This window comes from Anabrus simplex, chromosome 5 (genome assembly GCF_040414725.1).
Source record: "Anabrus simplex isolate iqAnaSimp1 chromosome 5, ASM4041472v1, whole genome shotgun sequence".
Lineage (NCBI taxonomy): Eukaryota > Metazoa > Arthropoda > Insecta > Orthoptera > Tettigoniidae > Anabrus > Anabrus simplex.
Genome location: NC_090269.1, coordinates 33,353,426 through 33,375,648, shown reverse-complemented (window position 1 = coordinate 33,375,648; position 22,223 = coordinate 33,353,426). Strand labels below are relative to the sequence as shown.

The window sequence follows — 22,223 nt, the reverse complement described above, 5'->3', positions numbered from 1 at the left end:
TCATCTTTTCCAAATTTTTAGCCATGAAAGGCTTTGTTCCATCACCTCGTAGGGCTCTTGCTGCTTCCCATATTCTGACCTTTGCTGTTGTGTATTCTACCTCATCAATGGATTTAATTTTGATTTTATAATGTGGTTTAATGATTCTAAATTTGTGACGGTTTTAAATGTATTCCTTTTATTTTATGCACTTAGTAACAGTTACAGTATGAATTCCAGATATAAAACTTTAAAATTATCAGCTTCTCTTTAGTGTTGTCCTGATGGACAAGATGTCCAATTGTCACTTGGCTCAGTTCTGTGCTTCATTAGAATGCTTGCCACAATTTTTATGTTGTCACTGGTAGACGCCTGCCATCACTGCTTTGCTTTACTACATAATTTCTTGCCATTAATATTAAGATTGTAGGACATGTATGTGATTGTTTCAGGCATGGCGCTTAAGATGAGGCTGTTTGGTCATCATCCCTCCCTATCATTTTCTCATGAATGGAAGTTTTGCCAAATTGCCATCTAGAATTATTGTAAGTATGGTCTAGGACACAGATGTCCATCAAACCATGCACATTTCCTTAATATGAAAGCGATGCTTAGTGGCTTTTGTTGTAGGCCAGTGCTCTGTTCCATACTGTGCCATTATGAATAGACAACAGTTTTGTAAATCTTCACCTTCAGATGAATTGGCACCTTTTGGTGTTATAAAGTGCCCATGATTTCCCTCCTGTAATATCTCAGTGGTTTTTTTTTTTTTTTGCTAGGGGCTTTACGTCGCACCGGCACAGATAGGTCTTATGGCGATGATGGGATAGGAAAGGCCTAGGAGTTGGAAGGAAGCGGCCGTGGCCTTAAGTAAGGTACAGCCCCAGCATTTGCCTCGTGTGAAAATGGGAAGCCACGGAAAACCATTTTCAGGGCTGCCGATAGTGGGATTCGAACCTACTATCTCCCGGATGCAAGCTCACAGCCGCGTGCCTCTACGTGCACGGCCAACTCGCCCGGTCAGTGGTTTTTAAAAGTGAAGAAAAATATGCATGGGTGAAAATCATCCTTAGCAGACATTTTTGTAGAATTCATTATCTTAATAAGTTCTTTCAATTTCACCTTACTTTCAGAATCTTCCCAAAATCAATTTCTTTATAACCTGCACTTCCTGCTTAATCTCTTTATTTCTCTGTTATAATATAGTGGATCTTTGCCATTCCTTAGCACCTTTAAATGTGTATACTGTATTTCCCGGCATAATCGTTGCACTTTTTATACCAAAATTTTCAAAAAAATAGTACGGTGCGACCATTATACGAAGAATTTTTAATACCAGTATTTGTATTACTCAAAAATTTATTTATAACTAAACTGTATTTGATACAAATTTAAGATGCACGTAATACTCGCGTTTATACATCAAAATAATTAAAATAGTCTAAAAAAAATTCATAATTATTCGTAACAATTCGGCAAACATTTTTCCAACCTGAAAATATAAATGAACGTATTAAGTTAATTGTCATTAATTTGAGTATTAAAGTTAAAATATTACACTTGCAAAAAATTATCACTTTGTTGTGAAATACGGACTTACCGGTACACAATTTATTCCAAATCTTCTGTGTCGCTATCGCAGGTTTCGGTATCTGATGCGCCGTCCTCGCCGCTGTTAATACCAGTATCAGATTCTTCGTCTCTCTGCCACACTGCGTCATCTTCGGATCCGTCTTCTGCATTCGAAATCCCAGTCCTTTTGAAGCTCTTGGAGACTAGTTCAGGTGGTATAAGATCCCAACTCTTGATCACCCACGAGCATAACAAGTCCAAGGTTGGACGCCTGATATTTCCAGCGGGCGTCAATTGCTGATCGCCGCTCATCATCCACTCGTAATATAGATAAGAAAAGATTCCACCTTATCAATACCAATTTTATTTATATAAGATTAACTTACAGGACCGGTTTCGACTTTTTGAACAGTCATCATCAGCTGTACATTGGTACCTTTACATAAGTCAAAATATTGGTTGAATTGCCTTTCCAAATGGAGAAGTTGTGGGGAAGAACTATGTCAAGCATTCAGATTGGGCATGTTTAAAAGTAAAAATTGGTTATATGGTACATTCTAGGTGGTTGAAAGCGAGTTTGTGTTTTAGGCCTAAAATTTGTGTAAATTAGCTAATTTTTAAAAAGTACAGGTATATTACACACTCTAAAATGCATAACACATGTTAAAATCACATATTAAAGTATACAGTGCGTGTTAAAATCCTTTATAATGGCTCAGATCACTTCATTGGAATGGATTTATACGTCTTGCGTATGTCTATATTCTTGTTTGAGTCCAATGTAGATGAAGAATGTCAGTGCTTGTGTTTGTGGGCAGTGCTCTTGTGGGGGTTCTATTATATATTAAGGTATATCCACTTGTATGTTTGATGGGTTTATCATATTGTTTATTGCAATTCCAGTATATGAACGGAGGTAGATATGTGCAGCTGTGATTGATGCAAACTCAATGCATCCCAACCACGACAGCAATAACACACACCAGAAAAAATATTATAGATGAGAAAAGAACCACCAACCTGCATCTGAAATATTCACGAACAATGGAGACTACATTCAATACTTAAAGTCAATGCATCAATCACAGCTGCACATATCTACCTCCGTTCATATACTGGAATTGCTATCAACAATATGATAAACCCGTCAAACATACAAGTGGATATACCTTAATATATAACAGAACCCCCACAAGGGCACTACCCACAAATGCAAGCACTGACATTCTTCATCTACATTGGACTCAAACAAGAATATAGACATATGCAAGACGTATAAATCCATTCCAATGAAGTGATCTGAGCCATTATAAAGGATTTTAACATGCACTGTATATTTTAAAATGTGACTTTAACATGTGTTATGCATTTTAGAGTGTGTAATATACCTGTACTTTTTAAAAATGAGCTATTTTACACAAATTTAGGCCTAAAAAACAAACTCGCTTTCAACCATTTAGAATGTACCATATAACCACTTTTTACTTTTAAACATGCCCAATTTGAATGCTTGACATAGTTCTTCCCCACAACTTCTCCATTTGGAAAGGCAATTCAACCAATAATTGACTTATGTAAAGGTACCAATGTACAGCTGATGATGACTGTTTAAAAAGTCGAAACCGGTCCTGTAAGTTAATCTTATATAAATAAAATTGGTATTGATAAGGTGGAATCTTATCTATATTACATGTTAACTATCAATACGAAAAATGAAACTAATTAATCAAGACATCATCCACTTGTTGTAAAATCGACGTAAGTGGTCTTTAAAGGGTTTATTAATACATACGTCTAGTGGCTGCAAAGCAGATGTTAGGCCACCAGGAATGACTATCTGTCATGTCTTATTTTTACTGAGAAGTTGCTTCACTTTGTTCACGAGGTGACCTTGGAAACTATCTAAAACAAGCAGAGCTGGTTGTTTTAGTAGTGCACCGGGTCTTCTATCCCACACAGTTTTAACCCAGTCCAGCATGAGTTCTACGTCCATCCAACCCTTTGGTTGCACTCGTACATGAATTCCACACGGAAACTGTATATTCTTAGGCATCGTTTTCCTCTTGAAAATGATGTAAGGCGGCAACTTTCTTCCGTCAGCTGTAATGGCTAGCATTGCCGTGCATCGCAACTTCTCACTACCGCTGGTTTTCATTAATACACTCCGTGATCCTTTTAGCGCAATAGTGCTGTTGCGAGGCATATCAAAAAAGATTGGAGTGTGATCGGCATTACCAATTTGAGAAAGCAAGTATGAAGTTTCCTTGCGCAAACGTATGACAAATCGGTGAAAATTTACAATCTTGTCCGTGTAATCAGCAGGTAACTTTTGGCTTAGTGTTGTTCTCCTTTGCAATGACAGATTGTGTCGTCGCATGAACCCCTTAATCCACCCACGACTCGCCTTAAACTGAGTTATGTTGTGTTTGCGCACTACCTCCCGTCCCTTAATTTGTAACATTTCATATGATACACTGCAGCCATTGCTACTTATTTCATTGACATACACAAACACTTCGTTGTCAATTATAGGAAACTTCCCTGTTTTAGGACCTAAACACACGTCTAGAAGGGTTTGTGCTTTTTAGCTTGTTTTATTTCCACCAGTCATGCACCAACTTTTCACTCACTGAAAATTTTCTTTCTGCAGCTCTGTTCCCGTGCTGCTCAGCGAAGGCAATTATGCTTAGCTTGAAGCCCGCAGAATAGTTTCTATATTTACCCATAATCGCTTATAAATGCTTCACACGTTAATGTTTTGCAATATAAATGACTTTCCGTAATTGTTCACTATTAAAACAAATTATTTCTACAAACACCCCAAACACAAATGAAAAACTTAAATTCTCACGCACACATGTCTACAGTAATCACGTCAGTCACAAACAAATAAAAGCATCTGTGATCTGTCCATTCCAAGAGTAGCCAATACTGTTAGGCAGCAAGGAAGCATGCAGCAATTTGTTATCAGTTGAGCTCGTTGGTTGCGACACACTAGTGCGCTTGCACAAAGCTCGCAAACCGGCTAGCTAGCGTGGTGTAGATCTACTGTAGTTAACCGTGTTCCGAGATGTCAGTAACAAACATTAATTTTTTCAATTTAAACATACGGTAATTAGGTTAATATTTCTTCCCAGTTATTGATGATTTTACATTACATTTCTGACAAGTTTATAAAATAAAACTTTAATACCATTGGATAATAATTATCTTGACTGCTTGGGTAAAAGTTTTCATCCCATGCCCGGATACTTATGATGTAGTAGTAAGATAAGAGTCTAGCGATGACAACCGAGACATCGTAAATAATTAATCTGACCATGAGCTGAATAATTCCGTGGAAATCTGTGTTATCATCTTGGATTTCACTTTGTGCACAATAACGCAGGAGCCGGCCCCATGGTGTAGGGATAGCGTGCCTGCCTCTTACACGGAGGCCCCGGGTTCAATTCACGGCCGGGTCAGGGAATTTTATCTGTATCTGAGGGCTGGTTCGAGGTCCACTCAACCTACGTGATTACAATTGAGGAGCTACCTGACGGTGAGATGGCAGCCCCGGTCTAGAGAGCCAAGAATAACGGCCATGAGGATTCGTCGTGCTAACCACACGACACCTCGTAATCTACAGGCCTTCGGGCTGAGCAGGGGTCACTTGCTAGGCCAAGGTCCTTCGCGACTGTTGCGCCGGGGGGCGGGTGGTTGTAACAACGCAGAATTCTATCAGACCTCTTGTCTACTAGAAGACAAGTGTGTGTTGGTACCGGTATTTCCTGGCAACGTTGCTGATAAGCAATAACTTACAGCCTTATGTATTTCAAATGAGAACTCATAATATGTAGGTGGTGAATAAATTGTACACTGTCTTGCGACCACGTTGTCAAACTGCCGATAGCCTACCGGTAAGCCATGCGTCATACATATACCGGTATTATTTATTTATACGTTGTGCAACATCTCACAAATGTGACTGTGTTGCCAAATTGCCCATAAACCATACATGTATTTAAGTTGCGCATTCATGTGCAACTTACATTGCAGTTCCATTTACCTTTTAACCAGATTGGTGAACAAAATTTGGACGTGCGATGATTATGCAATTAAATGTTTAAAGTCCAATTTTTGTATTGAAAATAAAGGATGCGACGATTACGTGGTGGTGACGATTATGCTGGGAAATACAGTACATGTTTTCACACTCCTCAACAATCTCTTCAAACCAATCCCACAAGCTGTTTTATTTTTATTTACCATTTTCTACTGATCATAATTACTTTTTAAAAACTCCCCCATGTCTTCCTTATCAACCGTATGGTGCTGGCTAATATTCCTACTTTTCAAACTTCCTTTCAATCACATTTAACTTGGGTACAGAAAAAAACAACTTTTTGATCACTTATACCATCTATCACTTCAGTTTCCCAATAGAGTTCATCTGGTTTTATCAGCACCACATCTAGAGTATTCTTCCCTCTAGTTGGTTCTATCACTTTCTGATTCAGCTGTCCTTCCTAGATTAACTTATTTACCATTTGTTCGTTATACTTTCTGTCATTCACATTACCGTGCCAGTGAATATTTGGTAAATTTAGATCCCCTGCTACAATCATGTTCCTTTCACTGTCATTTCCACACAATAACAATTCTCAAATAATTCTGTGTCAACATTAGCATCACCTTTTCCAGGTCTGTACACCCCAAAACCATGAAGTTGTCTGGTATCTTTAGAGATGAGCCGTACACCTACAATTTCATGTTTCCTAATCTTTTCATAACTTCTTCCTTCACCAGAATTAATACTCCCCCTCTTTTTGAATCTATCCTGTCTCTACAGTAAACCAGTTCCAGAAAAAATTTCAGATCCATAAAATTACTTCTTACCCATGATTCAACTCAGTGAACTCTCTGATCACTCACTGAGGTACGGGCAAAGAGACATGTACAAGAACCGGGCGTGATATCGATGGCGCATTAGGGAAATCACTGAACTCTGTTCACTTCTCTCTGGCTGAACAGTTAAAAATTATGTTTGTCAGCTACTGGTATGGGGAGAGTAGTGTAAGACAGAGGAGTGGCTATGTCTGGACATACTAACTTTCTAGAAAATTCCACAAGATGGGAGCACTTCCTTGACGGTGTCTTGAAGTCTCCCTCTTGTCAACTAAATAACCAGCAGTGTGAGTGTGTATCTCTTCAAGTTTAGAGGGTACGTTGCTATTTGTGATTTTCTTTTTTGTGACTCCACATCTGCTTCATATTACTGCTAAGAATCAGGTGAGTCATTTATTTCCATACTTCACAGTTATATGTACAGTAGTGTAATTAAGGCAATTAGATATTTTTATTGAAAATTGAATTAACTGTACATAGGGTGAAAAATACTTCATCAGCATGCATGTCAGGTAAGACCGGAGAGTGCTATATTGGGTAGCAATGGACACAAATATAATTCATTTCCTGTTGTTACAGGTCTTTTCATGGAAAGAACAAGGGATTAAAAGGGGCTGGTGGTTGGAAGACCAAATGAAATGTTCTCTAAATGACGTTCTATCATAGAAAGGCGGCAAGACAGTGTGGCATTCCATCAAATGCTTTGAGGAGGACTGGATACAGTGTGAAGGAGGGCCAATGACCTTTGATGTTAGGCCCCTTTAAACAACAAGCATCATCATCATCATGTCCGACTCGTTGGCTGAACGGTCAGCGTACTGGCCTTTGGTTCAGAGGGTCCCGGGTTTGATTCCCGGCCGGGTCGGGTATTTTAACCTTAATTGGTTAATTCCTTCGGCACGGGGGCTGAGTGTATGTGTTGTCTTCATCACCATTTCATCTTCATCACGATGCGCAGGTTGCCTACGGGCCTCAAATAGAAAGACCTGCACCTGGCAAGCCGAACCTGTCCTGGGATATCCCGGCACTAAAAGCCATATGACATTTCATTTCATCATCATCATCATCATCATCATCATCATCATCACAGTGTGAAGGGTGTAGGAAGCTTGTAAACTGTATACTAATTTTGAAAATACAACCTTGTATTTTGAATGTGACAAGTGTATTCACTTACTGTATAAGAAAACAAGATTCTCAAAAGAAATACCCAAGGATTTATAAATCTTAATTTTCACTGTCCTGTTTTACACCAAATATTGTTTATCTCTTTTACACTGCTCCATGTTCTTTAAGGTGTCCTATTAAAAGTTTTGTTAATTTATTTAGTACAGAAATTGAGCCATATAAATTGAAAAATGTAAGTGTCTGATCCAACATGACTCTCCCATACTTAACAGACAGATAAAATCAAGTGCTGGGAGTTTCTAGATGCTTCTACTTTAACATTGGCAAATTTCATAAATAACAGAGTAGCAGATTTTGCATTTATTCAATTGAAACTGGATATCAGACCAAGAAAAGCACATTATCTTTATCTCTACATCTAGTGTACTTTAACTTTGTTTTGGACACATCCACCTAATCAACACTTACAAACTGTGTTATTCAATTTTATTCTATTTCACTTTCAGTAGAACTAGTTCCGGTCCATTGTTTGGACCATTTTCAGCTACAATGACAAACATAAGAACCATACAATTACAAACTATAAACAATGATAAAAATTCTATATTATAAAGTTTATATTCCTTTTCTTGGTTATGTCTTCAAAAATTAAAAACACAATTCAAGTGTCCATTCTGTAACATTATAAAATCTCTAAAATTTTTGAACATTAAAATACAGTTTAAAACCTTAATCTTCACTTGATGTTTTACACCAATTTTAATAACGACTATTAAAGTTTTGTGCTACTCAATTGTATCTTCAAATGAAAGTAGCCTCTTGATTTACAATATAATATTACCAATGGATAAGTGTGAATGTGTGAAAACAATTACCGTATCTAAAATTTAAAATATGTAAGAGGCAACAATCTCTCCTATATCTTGGTTTTGATTTAGATACATTAGTTTTAAGTTTATCATTGTAGCTGAAGATGATCTAAACAACAGACTGAAACTAATTCTACTGTAAATGAGATAGAATGAAATTGTATAACACAATTTGTAAGTGTTGATTAGGTGTGTGTGTCCAAAACAAAGTTAAAGCCACTGAAACTGGGAAATCGACATGGAAATCATGAAAATCATAAATTATGACATATCTAGTGTACTATCAACCCTCTAAAAATTGTGACCAAAAAAATGAAAGCACAGACATAAATTACATTCCTACTATATTAGTAAGATTATAAATTCTACAGAAACTGCACATCAATCTTACCCGTTTTACACACCTTGAGATCACGGTGAGTGATGGAATTCTGATGCATGTACTGAACTGCAAGAGTAAGCTGATAGAATAGTAACTTCGTCTGCTTTTCACTCAGCAGTTTCTTGTTGTTGACCCAACGTGATAGATCACCTCCAGCGATATATTCCAATACGAGGTACAGATGACCTTGGTTTGAAAAAATTTCATATGCACGGATCATACATGGCTGAAACAGTATCACTGATAATCAACTTACACACATCTTTCAAATCAATGTGATGAAGTGTTACAAAATATGCAAAGAAAAAGTAATTAATAAACAATAGTTACTAAGATCAATCTTAAGTTTAAGAGAAAGAACTCTTTCCCTGGACAATAGACTATGTTAAAGAGTGGTATTATTTGTCATCAACGGTTGATAAAATTCATTTACTTATTGGTTTCCTTTCCCTTAAACTTGAATAAGTTGTCAGAGAAGAATTTCTAACAAGAAGTTTTGTATCATATAATACTATGTCATGATGTTTGTACAATTGTAATAAGTATATATTTAAAAACGTTTAAGCTCTTCAGGCATTTTCAATCCTGAAATTACTAGCATTCTGCCCCAGTGTAGCAGTGGGCTCATCAGTTGCATTGCTACACCTTTCCAAGACGATTGCAGGTAATGCGCGTTGAGACACCACTGCAGGACAATGCAGTGACGGTGTACTAGGGGAAGCATGTGCCTCCACTTGTACAAATGCCTGCGTGCTTTCCCTAATGCATTGTCACTGCATTGTCCTACATAAGAGGCTTGCAGTGATATCTCAATGGTGCACTAGCCGCCGGCGTCTTGGAAAGTTGTAACAATCCACCTGATGAGCCCACTGCTACACTGGGGCGAAATGTTGGTAATTTCACAATTCAAAAAGCCTAAAGAGCTTAAATGTTTAACATTTGCAATTGATGAAATTCAATTATAGTTTCCTTCTAGGAACCTTATTTTTGAAGAGTATTTATTTGTTTGTATCTGGTTACAACTGTACGAATACTGGACGAAAAGTCTCAGCCTGGAACGATATCCTTCGTAAATTTTGTTCGATCAAGTGGGGCGCACATCCAAGAGTATCGAGGACATCTGCTTTGGCTCTCAGTTTCTCTGTGGCAGCATACACAAGGCCTGTGCGGTTCAATTTCGCTTATACAAAGTGGGTGGATGTAGCTTTGAATGAAACCTGCAGAGTAGTTAAAGGATGTCTGAAAACCAACCCCTACTAAGAAACTTTACTGCGTGTCTGGGATCGCCCCCACCTCCCTGATATTCGAAGAGAAGTGGCAGCAAGGTATGAGAGGACAATGGTGGAGAACAACAGGAGTCGCCCACTATTTGGACTTCGACCACCTCATAAAAGATTAAAATCAAGAAAGAGCTTCCTCAATGTCTCTACCACTTCAAACAAATCACCAGCAAAAGCGCACCAAGACCTGTGGCAAAGTAGATTACAACACCTGTCAGAGCAGATGGTACCTCATGAATCTCCATCTCCTGGACATCAGTTCAGCTGGGCTACTTGGAGGTCATTTAATCATTTGAAAAGTGGTATTAGAATATCTAGGAACAACCTCAAGAGGTGGGAGTATTTAGGAAAACAGACAGAACTTGCGATTGTGGGGAAAAACAAACTACCCCACACATGTGATAGTCTGGAAGATGTTGAGGAATGGGTGCTGAGTAATGACATTCAGAACACAGCTAATGTGTCCTGTTATGAAAGGTGCCTCTTATAAGGCAGCCGTGCCACTATATTAATTACTGGCCCAGTGAGGAAAGCAATGGCAACCTACCTTACTCCTCATTACAGCAATGCCATTACTTTTTGTGGTTTCCCCATAACTACATAATCTTATTATTGGATGGACTCAGTGTGACAGCATGAATTATATCTGTAAAGTGCCATATATTTTGTGTAATATAACGTTTATGTACATTTATATTGAATCCATTCTCTGACATGAAATAATAATATGGCTACAATTTGTATCTCATTCTTGGCACAGGCAAAAGCAAAATGTAGCTTCCACTGAAGTCTCGGTCTCTTTTATGGCTGTGATAGTGTGGAAGATTTTGAGGAATGGATGCTGAGTGATGACATTCATAACACAGCTAGTGTGTCCTGATGTTATGAAAGGTACTTCTCATGGGGCAGCCGTGCCGCTATAGTAATTACTGGTCCAGTGAGGAAAGCAATGGCAACTTAACTCACTCCTCATTACAGCACTGCCATTAGATTTTGCAGTTTCCCCATAAGCACATAATCTTTGATGATGCTTTTTGAGGGTCTAACCAGCCTCCAGGCTGAAGACTTAACAGACATGGTTAAAACAGAGCTCAACCTCAATTATTGTAGCAAGTCAATATACTTATTCAGTCATTATGTACAGAAACTTCCTTGCAGCTACTGAAATGTGACCTGTAAGCTCTGTTAGATATCTTCATATCTCACGTTTGCACAAGTTTAATTTTCCATCAGGAACAAGGAATTGTGCTCATATATACTAGAGTAAATGAGAAGGTTGTAACTGTCAGGAACACACAACTTGTGAGGTGATGTGTGGCAAACCTGGGCTTCAGATGTTTTTGATGATATACGACCAACCCTTATCCTATTTCTCTACAGGGTCGGGTATGCAATGGGATGAAACTTCATAGTGAGTTTTTACAATCAGACCTCATCAGACAAATTAATGAGATGAAATGAATGACGTGATATAGGTAGGGAGAGGGTGAAAACTGGCACATAACCTATTCCTGTCGAATAGTACCAAGGAGGTCCGCTCAAGCCTTAATGTCTGCATCCGATGGACGAATCACTGTCAACAGCGTCATATGCCCTCACTCCATATTAACACTGCAGCCAAGCTTTTGGCATGCAGTCTGGTGAATAGAAATTGTACACCACCACCTCTCCTACCTTACTGGCTAACATTCTGATGGCGAACATTTTTTTGATCAACGGGACTCAAACCGGTTAACCATGGTGTCAGAACAGTCAGAACGCATAGAATTGATGCCTTAATAATCATGGCCATCATGTGGACTGACGACAATGATGACAAGGACGACGATGATTGCAAGGGCTCAGTAACCATTTGCAGGCACTTTAATTCGATACCATTTAGGCTTCCGCATGTCAATTTCAAAATTCTGTTTTAACTACAGTAGGACGTCAATTATCCAAATTACTCTAACTGGGACCAGTGCACAAAATTTAAGTCCCAAAGGTAATTTTACCATGCAAATTGAATTACAGTATTTAGTGTAAATTTAGGCAGCAAACTTAACTTATTTTGTGTGAAAAAAAAAAAAAAAAAAAGCAAAGTCATCTCCGTACAGGCCATGAAGGCCCTGGGAGTGGTGGAAGGTAAAGGCTTCCACTATTCGTAACCTCGGCACATGATGGGGTAAAGTGCTTAACTCTACGCCCGGCCGCCTTTGCCCCCAGGAACTAACCTGGTACTCATTTTTGGTGTAGGCTGAGTGAACCTCAGGGCCATACGTACCTCCGGAAGTGGAAATATTTCTTAAATTTTACGACTTCCTGACGGGGATTCGAACCCACGTCCTTCCGGGCGAACCGAGTACGCCTTTACCGCCTCAACCTGGCAGTCCCCATTTGTGTGAAATAATTGTTGATATTTCATTGTTGAAACCTAGAACTCTTCAACTACAGTACCTCTCTTAAACTGAAATTGAAATCAAATTATCAGTGCATGGTGTATATCTGTACGTTGTCTACCTGCTCTACGAGGTTGAGACGGGAACTTGGACTTTCCGCAAAAAAATAGACATTTGGATGGAGAGGAGTTAAGCTAGTTATTATGAAAGGTTTTTGACCAGGCTAAAAGTTAATTAGCATCAGATGATTGACAACATGGAACACAGGAGTATGGCACTTGCAATTTCCAAGAAGATATAAACAAAATCTTTTATATGGCTATAATGTAGGCTACTGTAATTCCGTAACTATTATACTGTACTTGCCAGAAGGGTATTTTTCAAACTGTTACCGAGCGACATAGAGAAAACTTATTGTATGAGGCATTTAAAAGTAACAAAAAATAAGCAAATGGAGAAAATGTGGGTTTGGATATTTGAAGTGTCAGATAACTGATATTCAGATAATCAATGTCCTACTGTAGATGATAGAAATAGATCTCTATTAGACAATTTATGGCTGGGTTTTAATTTATTTTATCGAGTAATCACCAAATGTATCACTAGAGATCTTTTGTATGCTGACAACTGACTAGAGTTAGAGTGTTGGGTCTGTATCCCAAGATCACAGGTCAAACCTGCCAGAGGTAGACAGATTCTTGAAGTCTGTTCCCTGCACTCTGTTCTTTTTCTATTTGTATTTTTTTATGTCTCACTGATACAGATAGGTCTTATGGTGATGATGGGATAGGAAAAGTCCTTAATTACTGTACAGCTGCAGTGTTTGCCTGGTGTGAAAATGGAAAACCATGGAATATCATCTTCAGGGGTGCTCACAGTGGGGGTTAGAACTCACTATCTCCTGAATGCAAGCTGACAGCTATGTGACTCAACTTCATACCCACTTGCTCGGTACTGGAGTAAGACAAAACATCAAAACTGACATGCAGGCAGCTTGAGTGGCATTAAATTAAGAAGGCTGCACACAACAGCTGATCTGACACGATAATAATTAGTACTATGATCATTAGAATTATCACAAACATGGAGCAACAAATGGACTACTGTATTTTCCACCCGTCATAAATCCGATTATCTCTGCTAGGTTTGAACCTATGATCTTCAGATGTAGATGCTGATACACTACCACTGACCTACAAAGAGGGCTGGCCTGGAACTGAGTCTAGCTTTGATTTGACTTTCTTGTGTCTAGCTTCTTTCCTTCATCTCTCCTCTTTAATCTCCCTTAATCAATTCTTTACGTTTGACTGTCTCTTTGCCCGGTAATCATTTCTATTGTAGACTGAGGGAGCCTAAGGACCTTATCCCTCTCCAAAAGTGATAATTCCATTTCAAAATATCTGTATGAGAATCCAACCCACACCCTTTCAGGTAATTCAAGCACATAATAACAGGACATAACTTCATATTTGTAACTATGCTATATTATTTGAGTTGTTTATTTCCCAACTTCAGTTCTTTAAGGGGTCCTTTACGTACTAACAAAGTGATGTATGTCGAAGCACACAGTTGGTGTGGTGAACAAATTGGCTCGATATTTCAGAATCTAGTGGTGTACACCCAGTGCATGTGGTCCTCACTTTTATCCTATTTGCTATCTGAAACAGCAGAGACTTTATTTTCATATTTTTTAAAATGGCTATTAATATGTATGTTTTCTTTTTCAATAAAAATAAGTCCAGTTTGATTTCCTATAATTGAATACTTAACTGAAGAAAGGTGCAAATTTATGAACAGAATTTATTACACAAAAAAACTGTCTATAGTGCAGTGTTTTCATTATTTATTCCTCAAATGTTTCAAAATTACAAATGAGAGTTTTTTATGATACATTATTGGCAGTTTCATGACAAAGTTGGAATACTTTTGTGCTGAAGGAATTTCTAACTTAGATATTTGTGAATGGTGCTAAGTACCATAAAATTATTCTAGGTGCTGTGTTCTCATTCACTCTCCACAGATCTGCATATAATATTCTTCATGCTCATTATTTTCCAGGTAAGGGATCATAGTCTTTAAATCCTTCTTTTTTTCATCTGTAAATTGAGTTCATTGAGGAACTAGATTAAAAGATAACAGATTGAATGTTTCTTCCAAGTTTCCCTTTTTTGAGGACTTACACCTTACGGACCCCTTCTATGTTGGTGTAGCATTCTCTTACTCTTACACTTTCTACATCTGATGAATTCAAATGTGATTCTGACAGCTTTTGAAATGTTCAGATTTTTGTAGAGATTATCTCATCTGCCACAGTTTGAACGTTAAAATTTTTTTGAACTATTAATGGAAATTACTTTGAAAGGTTTAACCATCTTTGGTTTCTGAACCATTTTACATAGGTCACTGGTACAAATGCCTTAGTCACTGACTTCCTTCTCTCTATCAAGGCAAACTCAGAGTCACAGGGAATATTTATTCACATACCTTATAATTTGAAGAGCAATTATTCACAAAATAGGACAGAATAAAATTCTATGCATACACTTATCACACCAGGAAAGAGAAACAAAAACAATTGAATGGCACATTGCACCATTCTTAAGAAATCATCAGGCAACTTAACACTATTGCTATCTAGCGGCGGCATTTATAACCGCTTGGAATTCCCAGCAGATATAGCCCTTTTCACATGTAATCCTCCTCAGTATCCTGCACCTTTCAATCCACTTATCACATTTTTCATGAATCTGGCACTTTGCACCTTTCTACAGTTAAGTACCTATCCAATTTTATAGAAAACATTAGCTTTGAAATTAGTATAATATGTTGCTTTTGAATTGTTTTCCATATTATAAAACAACACTTTGCCAAAAATTAATATTATTTCTTTATTGCACATAAAAATTAAATAAATATTTTGTCCAAAAATATTATTTGGGTTTGTCTACATGTTTCCTAAACCTGACTGTGAGATCAAATGCAAACATTTAAATATCTCAAAACTGCAAACATGGACTTACACCACCTGGGAAATAACTTACTCATTTGTGATAAACTATCATACTCACATGCTTTATTTCACATAAAATCTGTGCCTCTCTCATAGCAACTTGGGAATTCTTCACCATTTTCATTGCGTACCGTTTCAGTGCTGCCTTATAAATGAAAGAGAGAAATTAAAGAGAAACATGTAAGACAGAATAAAAAAAACAAAATATTCTACAAATGAAAGTCATGGAATATGTATAAGTTACAGTGGACCATATCTCATACATTACTGAGCAATGATGCATTCAATGATTGTAGTAGTTCTCCTCTGTTACTTCAGTAAATTTTAGAAATGTTTCTGTTCTTATCTAAGCTGCTAATTGTCCATTACCTTCAGAAACTGGATATGGACTGAAGCACGTTTCCTTGGCCCTAAGAGGAGCTGCATCAGGGGGAGGGAGTGAGGGGAAATTCTGTTGGCAATAACTCTGTTCTTGGAGAAACGAGGGAAGTAGGGGATGAGGGGAATGTTGTGAGCATTGACTCTATTCATTGGAGAGGGCAGGGGAAGTACTGCTTCTTCATCTTATAGTGTATTTGTGTGTATCAGGGAGTAAATGTAAGTTTATGATTTTAATGAAATAAAAGTATGAAATTGAATTAAAAAGTGTCTTGTAAGATGTTGCTATAATGGGAATCACTAAGCACTAATGCAAAAAGTGTGAAATGTTGTTCCCATAGGAGGCTACTCTGACTCAAATGTCTCAAATGTGCAGTAAACTCTCTGAATTTACACCGCGTCTTTGCCACTTGAGACATTAAAGTAGGTTATTATTTATCACTAAAACTAATGTCATACAAGATACTCTTTAAATCACTTCCGTATATTTAATCAAAATCACTAACTTACATTTACTCCCTAATACAAAAAAATACACTAGAAGAAGAAGAACAACAACAACAACAACTTCCTCTACCCTCTCCAAAGAATTTTCCCTCACCACCCTAATCTTAGTTACAAAGAATGGAGCAAGGAAACTGGCTTCAGTCTGAATGCAGTTGCTGAAGATAATGGACAATTAGCAGCTTAGATAAGTACAGAAAAATTTCTAAAAGTTACTAAAGTGGTAGTGGAGGACTATTACAATCATTATTTGCTCTTATTTATCCCTACCATCACCAATTCACAGTTGCTGACAAGTTTACACAATGTAAACAATATTGCACATATTTACACATGATTGAAAGTGATTTGATAAAAAGATAGTGAAACTTTTTCTAGAATAAAGAAATTTGAATGGACATTGAGCATAAAATAACTTTCACCTATTGTTCTTTTTAATTCCAAGACATTTGTTCCATTACAGATGCTGATATTCAAATGCCATATTGTCATACTAGATAGAAATTATTCCTTCATTTGCTTGCTGCAGTAACAACAAAGGATAAATGCTTACCTCAATAGACATATTATAAAGAGCATAATATCCTGAAGGTAAGAAGCACTACTTTACCAAAATAATTTTTCATTGAACATTAATGTCAGAAAAAAATGCATAACCCAGTGCTAACCAAGGTAGGAAAACTCAAGTCCTCATCCAGAAGTGATGCAGTTCTCTTCAGGCACATCCGCAATAGAAGAGAGCTGCATGTATCATTTTGACCACATACCAGCCCTCCTGCCATTCTTAAACTTCTGGCAGTATTAGGAATGAAACTGGGCCTCCGAAGAACCACTACACTATGGAGCAGATGCAAACCAAGGTGGATTACTGCTATTAAAATAATCTTAAGGAAAACAAGTGGCTAAATTCAAAACAGCAATGTTCATTCCTCTTCCTTCTTGTCACAACATAATTTCAGTCAACTTGTAGAGTGTGCTGTGCCCAGTAGGTCCATGGACAGTAACCATTGTAAGTGATGCCTCAATGCACACATCCTTGGTTCCTGCCAACATGGCGAAACTCTGCGCATCGCTAGGCATCATCAAATAAGAACCACCATCACCCAGGTCCTCAGAAGAACCAGATTCACCATCCGTGAAGAGATTCTTGGTTTGGGAGAGAATGGAAATGAAGACAACAATGTAGAATATATAAATGATCCAACCGTCCACTTCTAATCTTCCACGAGTCAACCTCACAATGTTGATCATGAGAAGAAGGGAATATACAAGCCCACGGTTCAATTCCACAAGGAAGTATACAACCTAAACAGGATCATAGGCTTGCTGATTGGGAGTAGCGCCACAAGATCTTGAAAATTTGTTGAGTTCTGCAAGACATTCCACCTGTCAAAATCTTTGATTATTTCTGCCTTGAAATTGTCAATAAGTATTTTAAGAAACCATCTTTGGTGATTTTCTTTAACATTCAATAGACTTTTATTTATTTTCTCCATTACACAATATTAGTTGTCTTTTAGGCAACCTCTAAATTGAGGAAGTGTTACTATGTAATAAATATATAGAGAGCTCTAACTCTTCTGGTAATTATGTTTCTTGCACATTTATTTTCCAGAAAAATTTGTCATCACAGTCGCAAAGTTTACAAAGTATTATTGTTTAAATAATCCCAATACAGTACATGTGGGGTGCATACCTTATCAAGAACAAGATACACTTGACCAAAGCCTCCTTCTCCAAGCTGGCTTCCCATTACATACTTGTCTTTAACAGCCTTTGGTTGGTTCCCATTATCACTTACTGCTCTGTCGAGGAACACAAAAGCTGTAACACAAAATAAAATCTTTCTAGAAGTACTGTAAATACAAAGTGTGCAAGGGTCACTTTTAGGTGTATCATTAGATGTAACTGCAGCAGAAGCCAGCTACAATTCCTTACAATCTGTGATCTAGTGAGAGCTTAGTTGTGCTTACATCCTGTATGGAGAATTTATAAATGTGACCATATTTATGGCTTTTAGTGGCCCATATTTACTACTTACAGTGAATCAAGGAATTTCATTTTACACCTAACCCATGTTGTCAACATTCAATATACTATAATCAAATAAATACGTGTTTCAAGAAACATAATTCTCTACTCCAGTAATATAATACACTGACTGACAGAGCAAATGCAACACCAAGAAGGAGTGGTCAGAACTTTATGCCAATTGCAGGGTAGACTGACGTCACTGAGGTATGCTCATGATGTGAAATGCGCCGCTGTGTTGCGCACGTAGCGGACGATAAATGGGACACGGCGTTGGTGAATGGCCCACTTCATACCGTGATTTCTCAGCCGACAGTCATTGTAGAACGTGTTGTCGTGTGCCACAGGACACGTGTATAGCTAAGAATGCCAGGCCACTGTCAACGGAGGCATTTCCAGCAGACAGACGACTTTACGAGGGGTATGGTGATCGGGCTGAGAAGGGCAGGTTGGTCGCTTCGTCAAATCGCAGCCGATACCCCTAGGGATGTGTCCACGGTGCAGCGCCTGTGGCGAAGATGGTTGGCGCAGGGACATGTGGCACGTGCGAGGGGTCCAGGCGCAGCCCGAGTGACGTCAGCACGCGAGGATCGGCGCATCCGCCGCCAAGCAGTGGCAGCCCCGCACGCCACGTCAACCGCCATTCTTCAGCATGTGCAAGACACCCTGGCTGTTCCAATATCGACTAGAACAATTTCCCGTCGATTGGTTGAAGGAGGCCTGCACTCCCGGCGTCCGCTCAGAAGACTACCATTGACTCCACAGCATAGACGTGCACGCCTGGCATGGTGCCGGGCTAGAGCGACTTGGATGAGGGAATGGCGGAACGTCGTGTTCTCCGATGAGTCACGCTTCTGTTCTGTCAGTGATAGTCACCGCAGACGAGTGTGGCGTCGGCGTGGAGAAAGGTCAAATCCGGCAGTAACTGTGGAGCGCCCTACCGCTAGACAACGCGGCATCACGGTTTGGGGCGCTATTGCGTATGATTCCACGTCACCTCTAGTGCGTATTCAAGGCACGTTAAATGCCCAACGCTACGTGCAGCATGTGCTGCGGCCGGTGGCACTCCCGTACCTTCAGGGGCTGCTCAATGCTCTGTTTCAGCAGGATAATGCCCGCCCACACACTGCTCGCATCTCCCAACAGGCTCTACGAGGTGTACAGATGCTTCCGTGGCGAGCGTACTCTCCGGATCTCTCACCAATCGAACACGTGTGGGATCTCATTGGACGCCGTTTGCAAACTCTGTCCCAGCCTCGTACGGACGACCAACTGTGGCAAATGGTTGACAGAGAATGGAGAACCATCCCTCAGGACACCATCCGCACTCTTATTGACTCTGTACCTCGACGTGTTTCTGCGTGCATCGCCGCTCGCGGTGGTCCTACATCCTACTGAGTCGATGCCGTGCGCATTGTGTAACCTGCATATCGGTTTGAAATAAACATCAATTATTCGTCCGTGCCGTCTCTGTTTTTTCCCCAACTTTCATCCCTTTCGAACCATTCCTTCTTGGTGTTGCATTTGCTCTGTCAGTCAGTGTATTTTCCAAAATCCAATGACTTGATTAAAATGACAAATTAGTGAAGAAAACATGTACGATGTGAAATAAAAATTATGTTTATTTTATTACCGTATATTGGATTCAAATTAAATAAATTGATTCATTTCTGTAAGGACATAAAGGAAACAATAGTACAAGGTGGTTCTTATACGAGTCATTATGCCTTTCCCAAGTATGAGCATATACATATGAAGTTTTGATACCATATTTTCACTGAATTTATTAAATTGTATTACTGTCGATTTCAACCAATTATTACAGCCTAGAGAATGGAATCACTATGTAAAATCTTTCCTAAGACCAATGAGAAAGACACAACAGAATGTCATGTAACATAAGTCCAACAACTATAACTTGAAATTATCTGCATAATTGTTCAATTTCCTTTCTAGGAAAATTTCTAGCTTAGTAACAGAACCTGAGGCAAAAAAGCAAAGAGTATGGTAAGAGAAATAGAACTGGCATCAGCAGGGAAGATATCTAAGAATTTCTGATTGAAAAGACACAACTAGATCTTTTCATACTGTTCCAGTACATCTAAGTATCCAGACTAGACTTCTTGAGCAGATCAGCCAGGCTTAACTTCAATACTTCAGTCACATTGCCAGAAGAACAGGCATCCTGGAGACTCTTGTGATGGAGGGACTACCCTTCCTCATGTTCCTAGGAATACGCCAAGGTTCTCCTATGTATCAATACCCTTTGTTCGCTTCGTCGCCGACATCACCCAACCACCACCACCTATCCAAATCCTTCAGCTCAGGACATCGTCATCCTAGGTAAGAGACCCTGGGGAAGACACCCAATCAAGCAACAACAGCAACATTAGCAGCAGCAGCAATAATCATTAATCTCCATTTAGGGGTGTTGCTTACATGGCAAATACTCTAATGGCAGACTGTACATGTGTAAAAGAAAATTATATACTGGTAATTAGCCCACCTTAGTCAATACACAATATGAGGAGTGTCCCTTCAAAAGGCGCTATTTCCATCATAAGAAAGTTGTGGGGAGAACGCAAAAAACATAAAACAAAACCCACATGGAAATTACATTTTGTATGATCTGGATCTCTCATGACATTCGATAGTATTCAACTACTGCAATGCATATGGAAGATATACTAATTTTTATTTTGACGTGGAAATAGCACCTTTTTAACAAACACTCTTCAAACGTCTTTTAAAGAAACTTTAAAGAAAAATCACAGAGTAAGAAAAGAAACTTTTGTAATTGAGTAAGGTGGACTAATTACACTATATACATTTCTTTTTTTAAATTATACAGTCAATATGGAATAACCCCAAGATGAGATTCTTATATTGTAATATGTGTGTTATGTGTGTCTGTTTGTGAAGTGCCATACCCCAATGGATATGGATTCGGGTTCACAATGGGAAGGCAGCTGGTTTGAATCAGTTTGAAATGGCTTTTTTATTCTGTCAGCAGCAACGTCTGGCAAACCAATCAGATTGCAGGATGTCCTCATCACACACACACACACACACACACACACACACACACACACACACACACACACACACACACACACACACACACACACACACACACACACACACACACACACACACACACACACACACACACACACACACACACACACACACACACACACACACACACACACACACACACACACACACACACACACACACACACACACACACACACACACACACACACACACACACACACACACACACACACACACACACACACACACACACACACACACACACACACACACACACACACACACACACACACACACACACACACACACACACACACACACACACACACACACACACACACACACACACACACACACACACACACACACACACACACACACACACACACACACACACACACACACACACACACACACACACACACACACACACACACACACACACACACACACACACACACACACACACACACACACACACACACACACACACACACACACACACACACACACACACACACACACACACACACACACACACACACACACACACACACACACACACACACACACACACACACACACACACACACACACACACACACACACACACACACACACACACACACACACACACACACACACACACACACACACACACACACACACACACACACACACACACACACACACACACACACACACACACACACACACACACACACACACACACACACACACACACACACACACACACACACACACA

The 22,223-nt window shown here is 39.0% G+C and overlaps 1 protein-coding gene across 2 annotated transcripts in view; it reads right to left on the bottom strand.

Annotated features, from left to right (window-relative positions):
* The window catches only part of LOC136873701 (ovarian-specific serine/threonine-protein kinase Lok), a 55,624-nt gene that overhangs the window by 11,482 nt on the left and 21,919 nt on the right, over positions 1–22,223 (bottom strand). The window contains exons 3-5 of one of the 2 annotated variants that reach the window (XM_067146830.2): positions 18,064–18,191; positions 15,544–15,630; positions 8,840–9,043 (exon numbers count right to left, since the gene is read on the bottom strand). In XM_067146830.2, coding sequence (XP_067002931.2) covers positions 8,840–9,043; positions 15,544–15,630; positions 18,064–18,191 — 419 coding nt within the window. The remainder of the gene's footprint in view (positions 1–8,839; positions 9,044–15,543; positions 15,631–18,063; positions 18,192–22,223) is intronic. The other variant, XM_067146831.2, reaches the window with a different exon arrangement.